The sequence below is a fragment of the Anabas testudineus genome, chromosome 10 (genome assembly GCF_900324465.2).
Source record: "Anabas testudineus chromosome 10, fAnaTes1.2, whole genome shotgun sequence".
NCBI lineage: Eukaryota > Metazoa > Chordata > Actinopteri > Anabantiformes > Anabantidae > Anabas > Anabas testudineus.
Genome location: NC_046619.1, coordinates 12,530,185 through 12,543,567, shown reverse-complemented (window position 1 = coordinate 12,543,567; position 13,383 = coordinate 12,530,185). Strand labels below are relative to the sequence as shown.

General features: G+C 39.6%; 2 protein-coding genes across 3 annotated transcripts; one reads left to right on the top strand and one right to left on the bottom strand.

Moving 5' to 3' along the window:
• Positions 1 to 48: 48 nt before the first annotated feature.
• Positions 49 to 5,557, bottom strand: rad9a (RAD9 checkpoint clamp component A). The gene is made up of 12 exons (XM_026357312.1): positions 5,270 to 5,557; positions 5,090 to 5,160; positions 4,896 to 4,969; positions 4,714 to 4,762; positions 3,874 to 3,988; positions 3,607 to 3,706; positions 3,333 to 3,439; positions 2,888 to 2,994; positions 2,632 to 2,696; positions 2,334 to 2,432; positions 1,302 to 1,551; positions 49 to 370 (listed from the first exon to the last, which is right to left on the bottom strand). The coding sequence occupies exons 1-12, from the start codon at positions 5,301 to 5,303 to the stop codon at positions 263 to 265; spliced, it is 1,179 nt and encodes a 392-aa protein (XP_026213097.1). The 5' UTR covers positions 5,304 to 5,557; the 3' UTR covers positions 49 to 262.
• Positions 5,079 to 12,618, top strand: zgc:113229 (uncharacterized protein LOC550612 homolog). 2 transcript variants are annotated; one of them, XM_026357311.1, is made up of 7 exons: positions 5,079 to 5,167; positions 6,614 to 7,665; positions 7,751 to 7,902; positions 9,200 to 9,620; positions 9,794 to 9,908; positions 10,051 to 10,265; positions 10,641 to 12,618. In XM_026357311.1, exons 2-7 carry the CDS (start codon positions 6,880 to 6,882, stop codon positions 10,881 to 10,883), a joined length of 1,932 nt encoding a protein of 643 aa, XP_026213096.1. In that variant the 5' UTR covers positions 5,079 to 5,167; positions 6,614 to 6,879; the 3' UTR covers positions 10,884 to 12,618. The 2 variants fall into 2 exon arrangements, with proteins under 2 accessions (XP_026213096.1, XP_026213095.1); XM_026357310.1 differs by having other exon boundaries at positions 6,487 to 7,665.
• Positions 12,619 to 13,383: the final 765 nt, after the last annotated feature.

Sequence of the window (13,383 nt, the reverse complement as noted above, 5' to 3'; positions counted from 1 at the left end):
GTCATACTTGAACCTTTTGACATGTAAATAAAAGACATTATGTTTACATTCTTTGAAAAATAAGTTTGTTTTATTTGGAGGGACTTTTTCCACTGCATCTTGATTACAAGCTAAACACGCCAAATGGAAATAAACAAGAAGTGCTTCATGTGTAGTTTGAAAAATGTTCATGTGAATTTGGTGAATGTGGGTAAATGTAGTCCAGCATAGTTTAATGCCCACTTTCAAGGCCTGTCCATCTTTTTTATGTCACTCCGTCTGCTTAAGTGTCATCCTCACTGTCACTGGCCAGCACTTCCTGACCCGTCATTGGCTGAGTGCTCATCTGAGAAGTAGGGGGAAGCACCGATCCAAAGAACAGGGAGCAGAACTGTGAGAGAACAATACAGGAGGAGAAAATATTATAGGACTGTGCTTTATCTGACCATTTCTGCAAGTAACATCCGGTAATGTCACACCTCAGGCTTAGGGCAGACAAATCTAATATAGAAAATAACTCATGTCTGTCATGACTCAGCCTTGTCTGAGCAGTTCAGGACGTGTGCTACAGTAAAATCTAATACAGCGTTTGCTTTATTTTACTGTTATAACGTCTGGGATTGCTTAGTTATAAAATATGTTTAATTTTATCATTACCACAAAAAATTTACACTTGAGTCAATGGGTGTTATTCAATAGGAACTAATCAGGAAACCAATGGTGGAGAAAGAACGAGGCGGCTGACAAAATGATGACTTACACATCACATCAAATCATTTATTCCTGTCAGAGACCTCTTGAAGTGGAATTATCTTTGACGCACTCAGAGATTAGTTAGGTACTTTGTAAACTGGGGATGAAAAATAAAAATCTCCAGTCTTCACCAGGCTTCAGTAATTATTGTGCATTGCTACAAGACCAGAGTAAGAATGTTAAGAAGTTTTAAAAAGATTGTTAAAGAGCAGAAATCTGCTTAGAGGAGAAACATAATTTGAATTTAAACTGTATATGGTAAATAGTACAGAAAAACAAGGCAGTATCACGTAGCTGTAATTGTTATGGTGTGACTGATGTATTGAAATGGATTGTGCCTGATGTATTATTTGTCAAAAAACAAAACAAAACAAAACAAACAAACAAGACAACATGCAAGTGAATATTTGTTTTTCACTGCCGTTTAGTAACCCAGTGTAGGAAAAATACAAAGAACATATACTAATGATAAAATAATGTAATTATCATTTAACCTTTAATGTGTCTAGGGAAAAAGTATTCCACCCACAAAACATGCCACTTTTACTACTATGGAAACTAAACCATACCTTCTTATTAGGTGGTCTGTCGGAATCTGAGGCCTCATCTTCCTCCTCTTCCTCCTCCTCCTCACTGTGTAACCTTGTCCTGTGATTTGCTGCAACAGGCTGCTTTGAACATGTGGAATTAGCTAATGGGGGTGTGGGTGGACCTGTGGCTGAGGGATTTGGTGCAATACTTGTATCCATGGCAATGAGGTACGAGTCTATGTCGTCATTCATGAAGTCATCGGGAGGTGGCGGCGGTGGTGTGCGGGCTCTGAGAGGCGGAGGAATGCAGAAATATGACATGAATGAGGAAGTGAGAGAAGAAACTAAATTCTTCATACTAATCTTCACTAAAGATCACTTGCAGGTAAATCAATTCAGAATACAAAACTTTAGACTGATCCCAGATCAGATTACAGATTACATAGCATTTATAAACTTAATTCAGTAACATTTTCCCTGTCATTTTCATGCTCCTGTTTGCCTTTTCAATGTTATATCAATTCATCTGAACAATCTAATGCCATCCAATACAGCAGCTCTGCCATGAAGGAAGGTGACAGTTTCTATATAAAACTATATGGTTATTATTAAGGTCATAGTGGATGGTGGTAACTCACTGGAGTGCATTAAATGATGTGTTAGCCACCTAGTTTATATAAATCTCCTCTCCACTCATTCATCATTACTGAATTTCCCCAAGGGGATCAATATAGTATGGCATTGAAATGAATTTATCTTCTTAAGTTACAGCTTTGAGGACTGCTGTCACTGTTGATTTGAGAAGACTTCACAATCAAAGTTTAATTTGACTATGCCACAGGCCACATGCTAGCTAGATCACCTGCAGCTTTTGATCAGTCTACTCAACAATGAGAGGAAGCCAGAGAGGCCTGCTAGATGGATTTTTGTCCTTGAATATACTCTTGTCCACCAGGTGGCGAGGCATCTCTGCAGAGTAAATGCTGAGGATTTCCTCCCTGCTAGTAGAGCTGAAGAACCCGTTGGGATGAATGAAACTGTTTTATTTTCACATTCTTCTGTCATTGTTACCTTGTACTGTTGTTTTTATGAAGGCTGGGATCATCAGAAAGGGTGGCCAGAACAAAGCTCCCGTCCAGGACACTGTCTGTTACAGAAAGCACCACAGGGCTGACACACACACGCAAGCACGCACACACACACACACACACACACACACACACACACACACACACACACACACACACACACACACACACACACACACACACACACACACACACACATATATATATAATATAAATGTTAGTACATTCTGGAACCACAAAATGGTTGACTAACATCATCATCTTAGTTTGGGTATGCTTACCTGCCAGGCTCATCAAAGTACATAGAAATAGGGAGACCAGTGGACTCTGCAAACACTAACAAACCCTGGAGGAGAGATGACAATGAGCAAACATCACTGATGAGCAAATAAAGGCAAGAATTCAGGATACCATTACATATTTTAGCTGCACCAAATGACTTATCTCCTCCTCTGACCACTTTTCCACAACTCTCTCCTGAAGTATCCTCCTGTTGTTTCACTCTGTCATCCCTCCCTCCCTCCATCCTCATCTTACCCGTAACTCCTTCAGACAAAAGGTGACACTGTTGTGAGATTGAACGGCGAAATGGTCAAATTCATCTGAAGCCAGACACAGCTCTGTCAGCATGGCCTTGGACTGCTCTATAAGGGAAACCAAAACAAAAGTAACAGTGAAATGAGGATACAAGTAGACTTTAAGTTTCAAAACTTATAACTCTTTTAATCTCATAGACTCTCAAAGCAACATAAGCTATAATGTGACCTATTTACAATGAATGACTCATTAGGGCTGTGGGATCTGTAAACTTACTTGTGGCTTACTGCTGTATTACCATTAGACTAAAAAAATATATATTAAAAATATTAATTCTCATATAAGATGGTTATAAATAGGGTGCTGTGACTTTGTAAAACACACTTTACAACTTTACAAAATCCAATTAGCAAGTGTGTAAATGCTGAGTCAAAAAATAAGTCACCTCCTTCTTCATCTATGTGATTTCTGACCCACATACGTTCGTCACTCACTGATACAGTCACTTCTTCCAGAGAGGGAGGAAAGTGCATGACTGTGTCTACCAGAAGCCTGGGAAGGAGGAAAAACAGAGAGGCAGGAGGACAGAAAGAAGAAAAGCACAGGAGACATTGCACTCCATATGTAAACAGATGCTACAGAGAGCTTGTGTTGGCGAAAGACAAACTGCCAACACTTTGCTATTTTTAAAATGAAGAATGTAGAAAGATTTCACAGACCTGGGCTGGGCTATGAATATGTTGGCACAGCTGTCCTTATCAAACACTGCCTGTAAGCTTTCACTGTCCTGGAAAGACAGGTTATGTGTCTTCAGGAGGCCTGCAAATTAAATACCAACACACAAACACTTACATTTAGAATACAATGGAAAATGTTAATGATGTTCTACGATGAGTAAAATGTTAGTGAAAATTAGCTTGAATCTTTCTGAAGTCATCAATGTAAAGCTCCGTAAACCATCAGTGGAGGATGTGAAGCACTGATACCGTGTTTGCAGTGCAGAGTGAAGGTGAGGCGGTTCTTTTGCTCATCCAACTTGATGTGACACTTTTCCACTGTCTTCTCCAGAGATGCCAGAGACCTAAACACAGCCTGTACACTCTGAGTCACACATGGAAGAAAATAAGAAGGTCAAAAACTAAATAAAAGGAAGGAAGGAGACCATAACTGTGTTAACTGGCACCTTAAAATTCTGGTATTAACATAATTAGGCCAATACTTTTCACTTTTGCTGCAATGAAAACAACTTTTTTGTCGGATCAAGGGGCATTTTAGACACTCGCACACCTTTCTTTAATGACTAAAACTTTTGTTTCCACTTGTACAGTATATCTAAACACAGGAATACAGCAGCTCTATTCTGTAAAATGACTGCCATGTAAAACTGTTCAAGCAAGGAAGTTCAGAGGTTTGCAAAGTGTGCACAAAGATTACCACAGTGCAGTGCCATGGTAGCAACACAACAGTAAAAATAATGTCTGAACATGAGTAAAAAACACTGATGTCAATGGATTAACTAGTTGCTGCTTTATGTAAATAGATTGTAGTACATACAGCGACAGCCACAACATCAAATCCACCTGATGGTTTTAATGTTATGGTGGACATTGGTCAGCATGGGCAGTCTGACCTATTTACAGCTACATAGCCCTGCAAGCTGTGATGCACCCTATGTTCTGACACATGAATCACTATGGTTGCAATAAAATAGGTTAAGCAGTAGCTCATCTGACAGGGCCAGTGGATGTGTGACGCAAAAAGAAGGCTGGAAACCACTGACACAGATTAGAACATGAGATCCATTTCATCCATCCATTTCAGCGCACCTTTATTGCCATCTTGCAATGGAAGGCGTGTCCACTAGGGATGTGGTACCTGCGGAGGACAAATTGGCTTAACGCTGATGGATACTGTACATAAAAATGTGATGCCAGCCAGTGAATCGCTCTCTTTTCCTCTCACTAACACACATCTCAGTCCCATTTATACACATGCAAACAGTGTGCACCTGCTGAAGAAGAGTGGTGCGAACAGGAAGCAGGCATATGCCGACCGAGAGGAGTTCACAGACCGCAAGGCCAACTAGAGAGAGAATAAACCATATCAGCATTACTCATTGACACAAAGTGTGCACCAACAGGAAGCAACAAGATATATGCATTGAAGGAGGAAGTGCTGGTTAACAGTGTCAGAGCAGCTCACCCCATCCTCCTGAGGCTCTACATACAGCTCATCACCGATCCTGGACAGAGAGTGGATGGCTTTGGCCAGAACTGGACGGTACATACACACACACGTATCTTAATTAGAGTTAATGAATGCCATACAGTCGTGTTCTAGCTATAGTTATGGTGTAAAAGGTACGAATTGTTGTTGCTTTACCTTTTACGTTTCCTCCCGTTACGACGCAGTCCATTTCTGCTAAGTTGACACCAGGTCAGATACTTCAACGTTAAGTTAGCAAACTGCGGCTAAACATTACTTTAAATTAGCGGCTAAACACCAAGTCGTAAACAAGAGGGTTTTTTAATAGTGTGTAGATCACGCAGAAATCGTCATAGTGCCGAAAACACACTTCATTTAACTACCGCTTTGTTTTATTAATTTTATTTTCGATAGCTGCTCCACTAAGTAGCGCCTTTTCAGCCTTGTTTACTCCGCCATTACGCACTTCCGCTCTGTGGACCAATCAGACGGCTATGAAACCAAGGGGCGTGGTTCATTATACGCAAGCGCAATGGGCTCCTGAATGTAACATAATAAATGAGCAATAAATAATTAAAGAATGCATAATTTAACTTATTTTAAAACTGAATATTTATTCATTTGAAGACCTGATTGGGTATTTACAATGCCAGAATATAAACCTGATATGATGACAACTTTATTTATTTATGTATTTCTAATTTGATTTTAGTTGATTATCCTCTGCTTGTGGTAAAAAGTAACCAAGAACATTTACTGAAGTACTGTATTGCATGTTAGTACACTTCAAATATTTTGTTAGACGCCTGTACAATGTGTTACCTTGACTGATTGAACATGAACTTGTTTGATGTTTATTTCGACAAACCAAAATGAAATGGAGTTCACAGAGTTATAAACAAGGAGGTACTGCAAAGGTCATTCCAGGCATTTTTTATTTCTTTCATTCTGAGGACACATACTGTAAATAGCAGCTGCGCTTAAAACATTCCCTGTAATTAGCAGTAAAGGGTCACAGTGGGAAGAACGAGGGTGTGTGTGCACATGTGTCAGCGAGCAAGTCATGGGGAGAAATAGGAAGGAAGGGAGGGCTAACACAGAGATGTGCAGAGATGTACAGAGATAGGGAGAGTCACTGTCAGTCAGTGTGCAGTTATCTCACCTCACTGGTTTGTCTTGTTTGTCCGCTTCAGTGTGTAACTTCTGAGGAACGCTGCCCTGTATTGTCTCTCCTGGTGACATGATTGGCTATTGGAGAAGAGGTGTCACTAAAACAATATTCTTGTAATGAAACCACTGACGTTTGATGAAAGAGAGAGAGAGTTTGACAGGAGCAGAGGGGACACAAGTCAGAAATATTTTTGATTTTGTGTATCTGGGTTTTTTCTTCTTAGGATTTTGGAGGACTGGAAGGAGTATGACAACAAGACATTTATTAAAAAGAAGCAACTTACACTGAGAAAAAGAAGATTTTCTGTCCTAACAGAGTAAGTTGAACCTTACATGTCTTGATATTTGCAGCAAGAAACTGCGATGAAGATAATGGAAAAAGACTGGAACCTGAAAAAAGAGGAAAACAACCATAACAGGAGCAAAAGTTGGACAAAGGGTTGAGGTAATTTTCTTCTACAATATTATCATTTGTTACGGTCTCCAAGCTTTTTTAAAGAAAACATGACACAAGACTGCGTGGAATCCATCGCTGTTTGGTGGACTGTACTACAGTGTTTACATACACCTGTTGACATGTGACTTCTGGACTTGATACGCATCAGATTTATTTCTAAATGTCACAGTCACATAATCCAAAAGACAGTCAGGCCTTGCTGCAGTCCATGCTGCAGCGACTGAAGCTGCAGCCAGGAAGAGAGGGTCAGGAATTCCTTCACACACCTGCACCTGTAACAGTTGCTTCTACATGGGGGCAAGATGAAGAAAGTGCAGCACCCAACTTCCAGAAAGTCAACACCAGCCCAGTAAATGGCTTTCAGTTTGCTGTGGACAGTAATTCTGTGCCCGTAGGTAGGGAAATACAGCCACCAAGCCAGTGTGAAGTGGACAGGGGGATTTCCTTCCCCTTTCAGAAAGACAACGTTGATGATGACACCGGTGAGAAAAGGGTGTTTGGACATGTCGCATTGCCTGAAATCACTCCAACAGGAAGAGGGCAGCTGTTTCCTGCTAAATCACTTAAGGATTCAGATATCACTTCCTCTGAGAGGACTGATGGGGAAAGAGTGAGTTGTAGCAGTCCTGTTAGTCAGGATGCTGTCACAAGCACAGGGCAGAATCAAGACCATATGTGGTCTTTGAAACCCACAGATGCAAGTCTACAAGTGGGAAGTGGAGAGAATAAAATGGGAAATGGAGATTCAATGCAAAGTAAAGATGCACAGTTTGTCACAAGTAGCCCAAACAACAGCAGCTCTAGACGAAAACAGCGATCGTCTGAGAATAAAACGAGGAGATGGACGCAGAAGCTTAAGGAAAGATGGAGGGACAAGCAGGGGAAGCCTGGCAAAAAGGAAAAAGATGAACAAGGGGTCGACCAGAAAAGTGAGCAAGCAAAGGAGGTAAATATTATATTATACTTTTCTAATTTCATAATTTTAATAAAAATAAAATAAAAAGTGAAATTGCAACATATTTACATCACAGGTTTCGCCTCAACACCAGCTACCAACAGGTGAAAATATCATCAACACATCACATAACGAGGACGAAAGGACCCTTCCTTCACTAGGTAGCAGTGATCCTGGAAAAATCCCTCCTGCACACACGGAGGACAGCAGTCATGAGGGACGTAACAGGTAATCAACCATCACACTGTCCTCAAAATGTAAAATCACCCAAACCAGTACTGAAGTTTGTGTGACACAAGAATTCAGGCTTGACGCTAGTAAGATATGTGACATGTCTATGGAGAGAGTTATTAGTTTGGGCTTTTAATTGTTCCCTCTGACGTGCCAAACACACCTCAGTAACTGACAGCATCAGTCATCAAACATCTTCATTCACTTTTATATTGTGTCTCATGATATTTTTGCAACACATATGGGTGAAAGACATATTCTCACACTTTACTAAAGTGAAAGTAGAATCAATACAATGGAATGGGGCAATGTAAAAGTATTGTGTTATAAAAAGACAAAAAATATTTCAAAAAGTTCATAACAGCTATAAGCAAAAAAGACAAAAGCACACATTATGCATGTTTAATAAACTGTAGTCTAATTTACAGTAACGGTGCATGCTGTTCGCCACACTTTAATGGATAATAGAAGTCTGCAAACTAACTAGAAACTATAACTATAGATGTCAAAAAATGTAGTAGAGTCAACAGTAAAATATCTGACTCTGATACTCTACTCTACTGTGGAATAAAAGTATAAACCATGTACTCTGAGACTGACAGAATAAACCGTAAAGGATAATTATTTTCTTAGTAGGTAAACAATAAGACTGACATTATTCTATTTTTAATTACAGTCAACAAATCCCAATGAAATACTTAAACCAGTGAAGCATCTCTTTATACTCTCCTGACTTTTCCTACTCTGAGGTTCTCAGGTCAAAGTCTGATTAAAAGATTTGTTCCTACTGACAGCAAAACAAGTCAACAAAATAAATAAATTTTATAAGAAGCATTTCAAAGGTATGAGTGCGCAGGTCACACCTCCTACAACACCTGATTAGTGCATGCTGTGCTTGGAGTTAGGAAAAAAACTAGAATAGAGCGGCTCATATCCTAACGATAGGAACATGGTGGTGACAAAAATGCAAATCGACCACTGAAACTTTTAAAAACAGACCCTAACGAAGACAATCCCAGGATTACTTGAGCTATGTAAAAGAATACTATAGCAAAATAACAAGAAAAGGCTCAGTGGCATCAGAATGTATCTGGGAGTGAATCAAAGCAAATATCAGTGCCCATGTTGATCATGATGTAGGAATGTGCTGCCCTGTGTAGAGTGCTTTGGAAAACAATAGAGCTTTATAATAGAGAGGAATAACATCAGGTTTTGATCACACAGACAGTAACTGTTAGTATGATCAATTCACTTTTTATACATATAGTTTATTTATTTTCTTCTCTTATTGTAGATCTTATAGCGACTTTGAGTTTGGCCTGGGGTCATTTAGTCTGCTGGAGGAGATTGTCATGGGTCAAGAGTGGGCTAGGTTCCTAAACCCTAACCTATCCGCCACCTCAGTCGATCAGAGGCCATCAGAAGAACCACTGAGCCAATTCCAAACCCCATCAAATCCTCTCCTTTCAAACCAGCAAAGAGATGGGAACAACCAGTGGAGCCTCTGGAGTACTAAGACACCATCAGGTTCAAACTTTGGCATGACGCAGTTATCACCTGAAGCCTCCCTACCTGTGAGAATGGAGGTTTCAGAAGGGAAACAACAAGAGTCTGTTCACAGACAAGCTTATCGATCCGAGCCAATGGACGATGGTCCTCTGCAGCCTGCAGAGAGAGGTCTAGGAGTTCAACGTAGGCCCCCGTCCTTTGTACAGGTTAGATACCACTTATAATGCAATCACCATATACTCGTTAACTATTTGATATAAAAAACCCTCCTCTAATACATATTTTTTGTCATTATTTAAATACAGAAAACCATAAAACTGTTTACCTCTCCCTTGTTTTTATTATTAACTTTTTTTTGATCACCCTATTTTCTTTTTAGTTGCAGCATGCAGAAATTCTGGACAAGAGCCGAGCCCACCCCAACAGAAAGAGGCACCATCAGTCAGATGAGAGGGGAGCGGAGAGGCTTCAAACTGAGAAAATGTCAGACAGAGGTCAGAATGGAATCAGATATTTCAGGCATTTGAGTTGCAACAGGCCATATATTGTTTATTGTAGCGGATACATAAACATGGTTGACATTATATTTGTTAGGAAAGGGAAACTCATTTCTTTCTTTTGTCTCTGATTTTGTAGAGGTGCCTATATCTTCACCAAGCACAACCAGCAGCCATGAGAAGGATAAAACAGGAGGGCCACAAAATGATAACATCATGCCTTTATACACCCTAAACTCTCCTACCCCTGCCTCTCCATCCTCTCTTAATCCCTTTGCTCCTGCACCCCGGAGCGTCCTTAAACACTCCATATCCCAGGATTCAGAGTCCTCAATGGGAACAATGACTAAAAGGGTGAGATATTGGGAATGACAGCGCCTCCTTGTGGAAGTAAATATCATGTAAAGAAGTGAAACGTGCACATTGTGTCTTAAAAGAAGATCATTAGGCTTTTATTAATACACAATGGTTGCTAATTTAGGAAAATGTTTGTGTCAGTCTGACAGCTTAGTCTGCACAAAAACATTGCATTATATTGTCTGCTCTTGAAAACCACTAATGATTTTTAACATGTTACTGGGAAGTGCCTCAGAGTGTTTTGTAGTCCACTCATTTAGGAGTCTAGGATACCTTGCTCATAAATGTAATCAATCAATGGGGAATGTCCAGATAAACCAATAGTCCTTTATTAAGTCTTTCTTTGTCCATTGTCTTTTCTCTGTCATGCAGAGACGAGTTGAGGAGAACCGCCGTGTTCGTTTTGCAGAGCAGGTCGTCGCCATAGAGCCCCTGGAACTGGATTTTGATGCTATGGAGTCAGAGGAGGACTCAGGAGCAGAGGAGGACTCTGTGACAGAGCAGGAGTGCGTGGTGGAGCAGACACCGGTCGAGGAGGTGGCACCAGCACGCCGGCATGTCCTCCCTGCCTGGATACTGGCTCTGAAGAGGAAGAATCATGGGAGGAAAAAATGAGCATTTAGTTTCACAGACTTGTCTACCTTGAAATAAATGGCACACAAAATCAAATGAGGTTGATAAAGTTTGTCTCAACTGCAGTTTCATCTGGTTTGAAGGTGATTATCTTTCACTTGAAGACATTCAACAACTAAATGCCAGGTGAAGATGAGTTTGGTTGTGCACGCAGAAAGTTTGCCGAGTGGATTTTTCTCTGGACAATTAAAAGACTGCTGTGTGATATTGGTCCTCGTGCCTCTGCAAACCAACACCCATAAACCTTATAACTGCGCTAGGAGCTACAAGCATCTATTGAGATTGCACAGCAACGTTTGTCAACAGCTGAGAGAGATAAAAACTGCAAATTTGAAGGATTATCTGAAGAACTCTTTTTGTTTTGTGTACATTTCTTACCTGTTTTTTAAATCCATGCTCTCCTGTCTGTGCAGACTGGAATATATACTAGAACTTTTGGCTCAGCTACATAAGCATTTAGTCAGTTTGGTTACAGGAATAAATATTATTTACTAACTTTTACATTTTCTATTAAACAGTTTTTTTTTTTTTTTTTTTTTATGAAAGACGTTGTGTTTTCCTTCTCCTCCTACTTCAATCTTACACTGGACAGCTGCAGACTATTATTTGGTCTGATGTCAGTGTCACTGACTCATTCTCTGCAGTACATCCACTGTCTTTTGGTAATGGCTCCCTGTTCAGCCATCCTGGAAATTAACCCCAGAGGAGGAAAGAGATACGAGTTAGTGGTGAAGCCGAGGCTGCACGCTGTGGGTTTTTTCTGATTTCTCTCCAACTGTTTTTTACTGTATAAAATATACCATGTAGTTTTATATTATACTGTCATCCTCTGTTAAGTTGTAACTGACTGGACCAATAAGTGGTGCAACACTGCGCTTTGGGATTATTACATATTTTGTATTATAAAATTCAAATATATGAATAGTTTTATATTTTGGGAAATCGCCTAATTAGGTTTAATCTGAAAACCAGAAGCAAACTCTGTGTAAGCACAAAAAAATGGTTTAGTGCATAAATCCAGATTTGAAAATAGCATTTATTATTCACTATTTAATGTATATAGCAGAAACCATGTACAAAAACATTAATCTCATGCAATGAGAACACACACACACACACACACACACACACACACACACACACACACACACACACACACACTGCCCTTTGTGTTCATTTCTATCTAGACTGTTGGACACAGACACATATGGTGGCCATAAATCATATTCACTCCTCCCTTGGACGTTTTCACCTTTTATTGTTTAAACATATAGTAAAAAAAAAAAAAAGAAAAAAAAAAGAAATGGAACAGAAATTTAAACATAAAACAAAGATTCAGTAAAAAAGTTGTTCAAAAGCCCAAGTTAGGGTAATATAGGGGATGGATACAAGAACATTTCCAAGGCACTAAAAATCCCTTGGTTTCAATCCCTGCACGAGTCAAATGAATATTAACAGATGGTAAATATACCAGGTTGGCTGTTTTATGCTAAGCTTAACTAGCAGCTGCTATTAGAACAATAGCTTCATATTTACGACGTGAGGTTCAAATGCTTTTGTAGGAGTCACTTGGAGAAACTATTTGTTCATTCTCCCGACAGATGAGCTGATGACATAAGACGGACTACTTTGTACTTCTGTAATTCTGTGTATTTTGTCATTTCCATTACGTGCACTTACATTGATTTGTACCATTAAATTATTACATCCTTTTTCAGCTATCTTCTCTTGTCAATCATTGTCAAAGCCATTAAGAGGCTCTTTAGCTGATCTATTAGTGCCCTGCTTGCAGCCTATAGTGAAGGGGGTGGGGGGGGGGGTCAAAGAGAGAGAAACGGCCATGTTAATGTACAGGATGTGCTGGTGTCTGAGACAGAGAACTACATAAATGTCCAACATTAACCTTTTGGAGTAAACTAAAGAAATAATGAGAGGAAAACAGAATCCTAATGTCATTTTGAATCATCCAAACAAAAAAAAGTGGGACTGCATCGATCCAGTAATCTGTACAGTAACATCTCCCACTGCGCGTCATTGCCCAGAAGTGGACTAATAATGGCCCATTTGCAAACCTCAAGCCGCAAACACATTTATCCCCCGCCTCCATAACAAAGACGTTATTATTAGCTAGGTTTTTACATCATTAAGCGACTTTAGTGCTTTTTGTGGTGCAGGAGACAAAGAGGGACAGTGTGTGAGTGTGTGGACATGATGACAGAAGGCAAATACTCCAACATGTTATTCAAATAGTTTATTGTCAACCCTGTATTTCATATTGAACTTGTTTTACAAATTGGGGCTTATTTAGCTTAAAGTGGAAATGAAAAGCAGATTTATTCCGCTTTAATATCTTAAATAACAAAGAGAAAGGGAGAATGTATTTTAGTTTATACGCTGTAAAACATCTTACAATAGAAAAACAGTTCAAGTTTAATGGCAGCAGTGTCTGTCTTTAATGGCTTCTTCAAAGGCAAAAAGCATA

Excerpts from the sequence above, each read along its gene's own strand:
- rad9a (XM_026357312.1), bottom strand. The coding sequence starts at position 5,303 with ATGGACTGCGTCGTAACGGGAGGAAACGTAAAAG. Across the intron at positions 4,970-5,089 it reads TAGAGCCTCAGGAGGATGGG|TTGGCCTTGCGGTCTGTGAA; the intron begins GTGAGCTGCTCT and ends TTCTCTCTCTAG. Across the intron at positions 3,989-4,713 it reads ATTGCAAGATGGCAATAAAG|AGTGTACAGGCTGTGTTTAG; the intron begins GTGCGCTGAAAT and ends TGTGTGACTCAG.
- zgc:113229 (XM_026357311.1), top strand. The coding sequence starts at position 6,880 with ATGTCACAGTCACATAATCCAAAAGACAGTCAGGCCTTGCTGCAGTCC. Across the intron at positions 7,903-9,199 it reads AGTCATGAGGGACGTAACAG|ATCTTATAGCGACTTTGAGT; the intron begins GTAATCAACCAT and ends CTCTTATTGTAG. Across the intron at positions 10,266-10,640 it reads TGGGAACAATGACTAAAAGG|AGACGAGTTGAGGAGAACCG; the intron begins GTGAGATATTGG and ends TCTGTCATGCAG.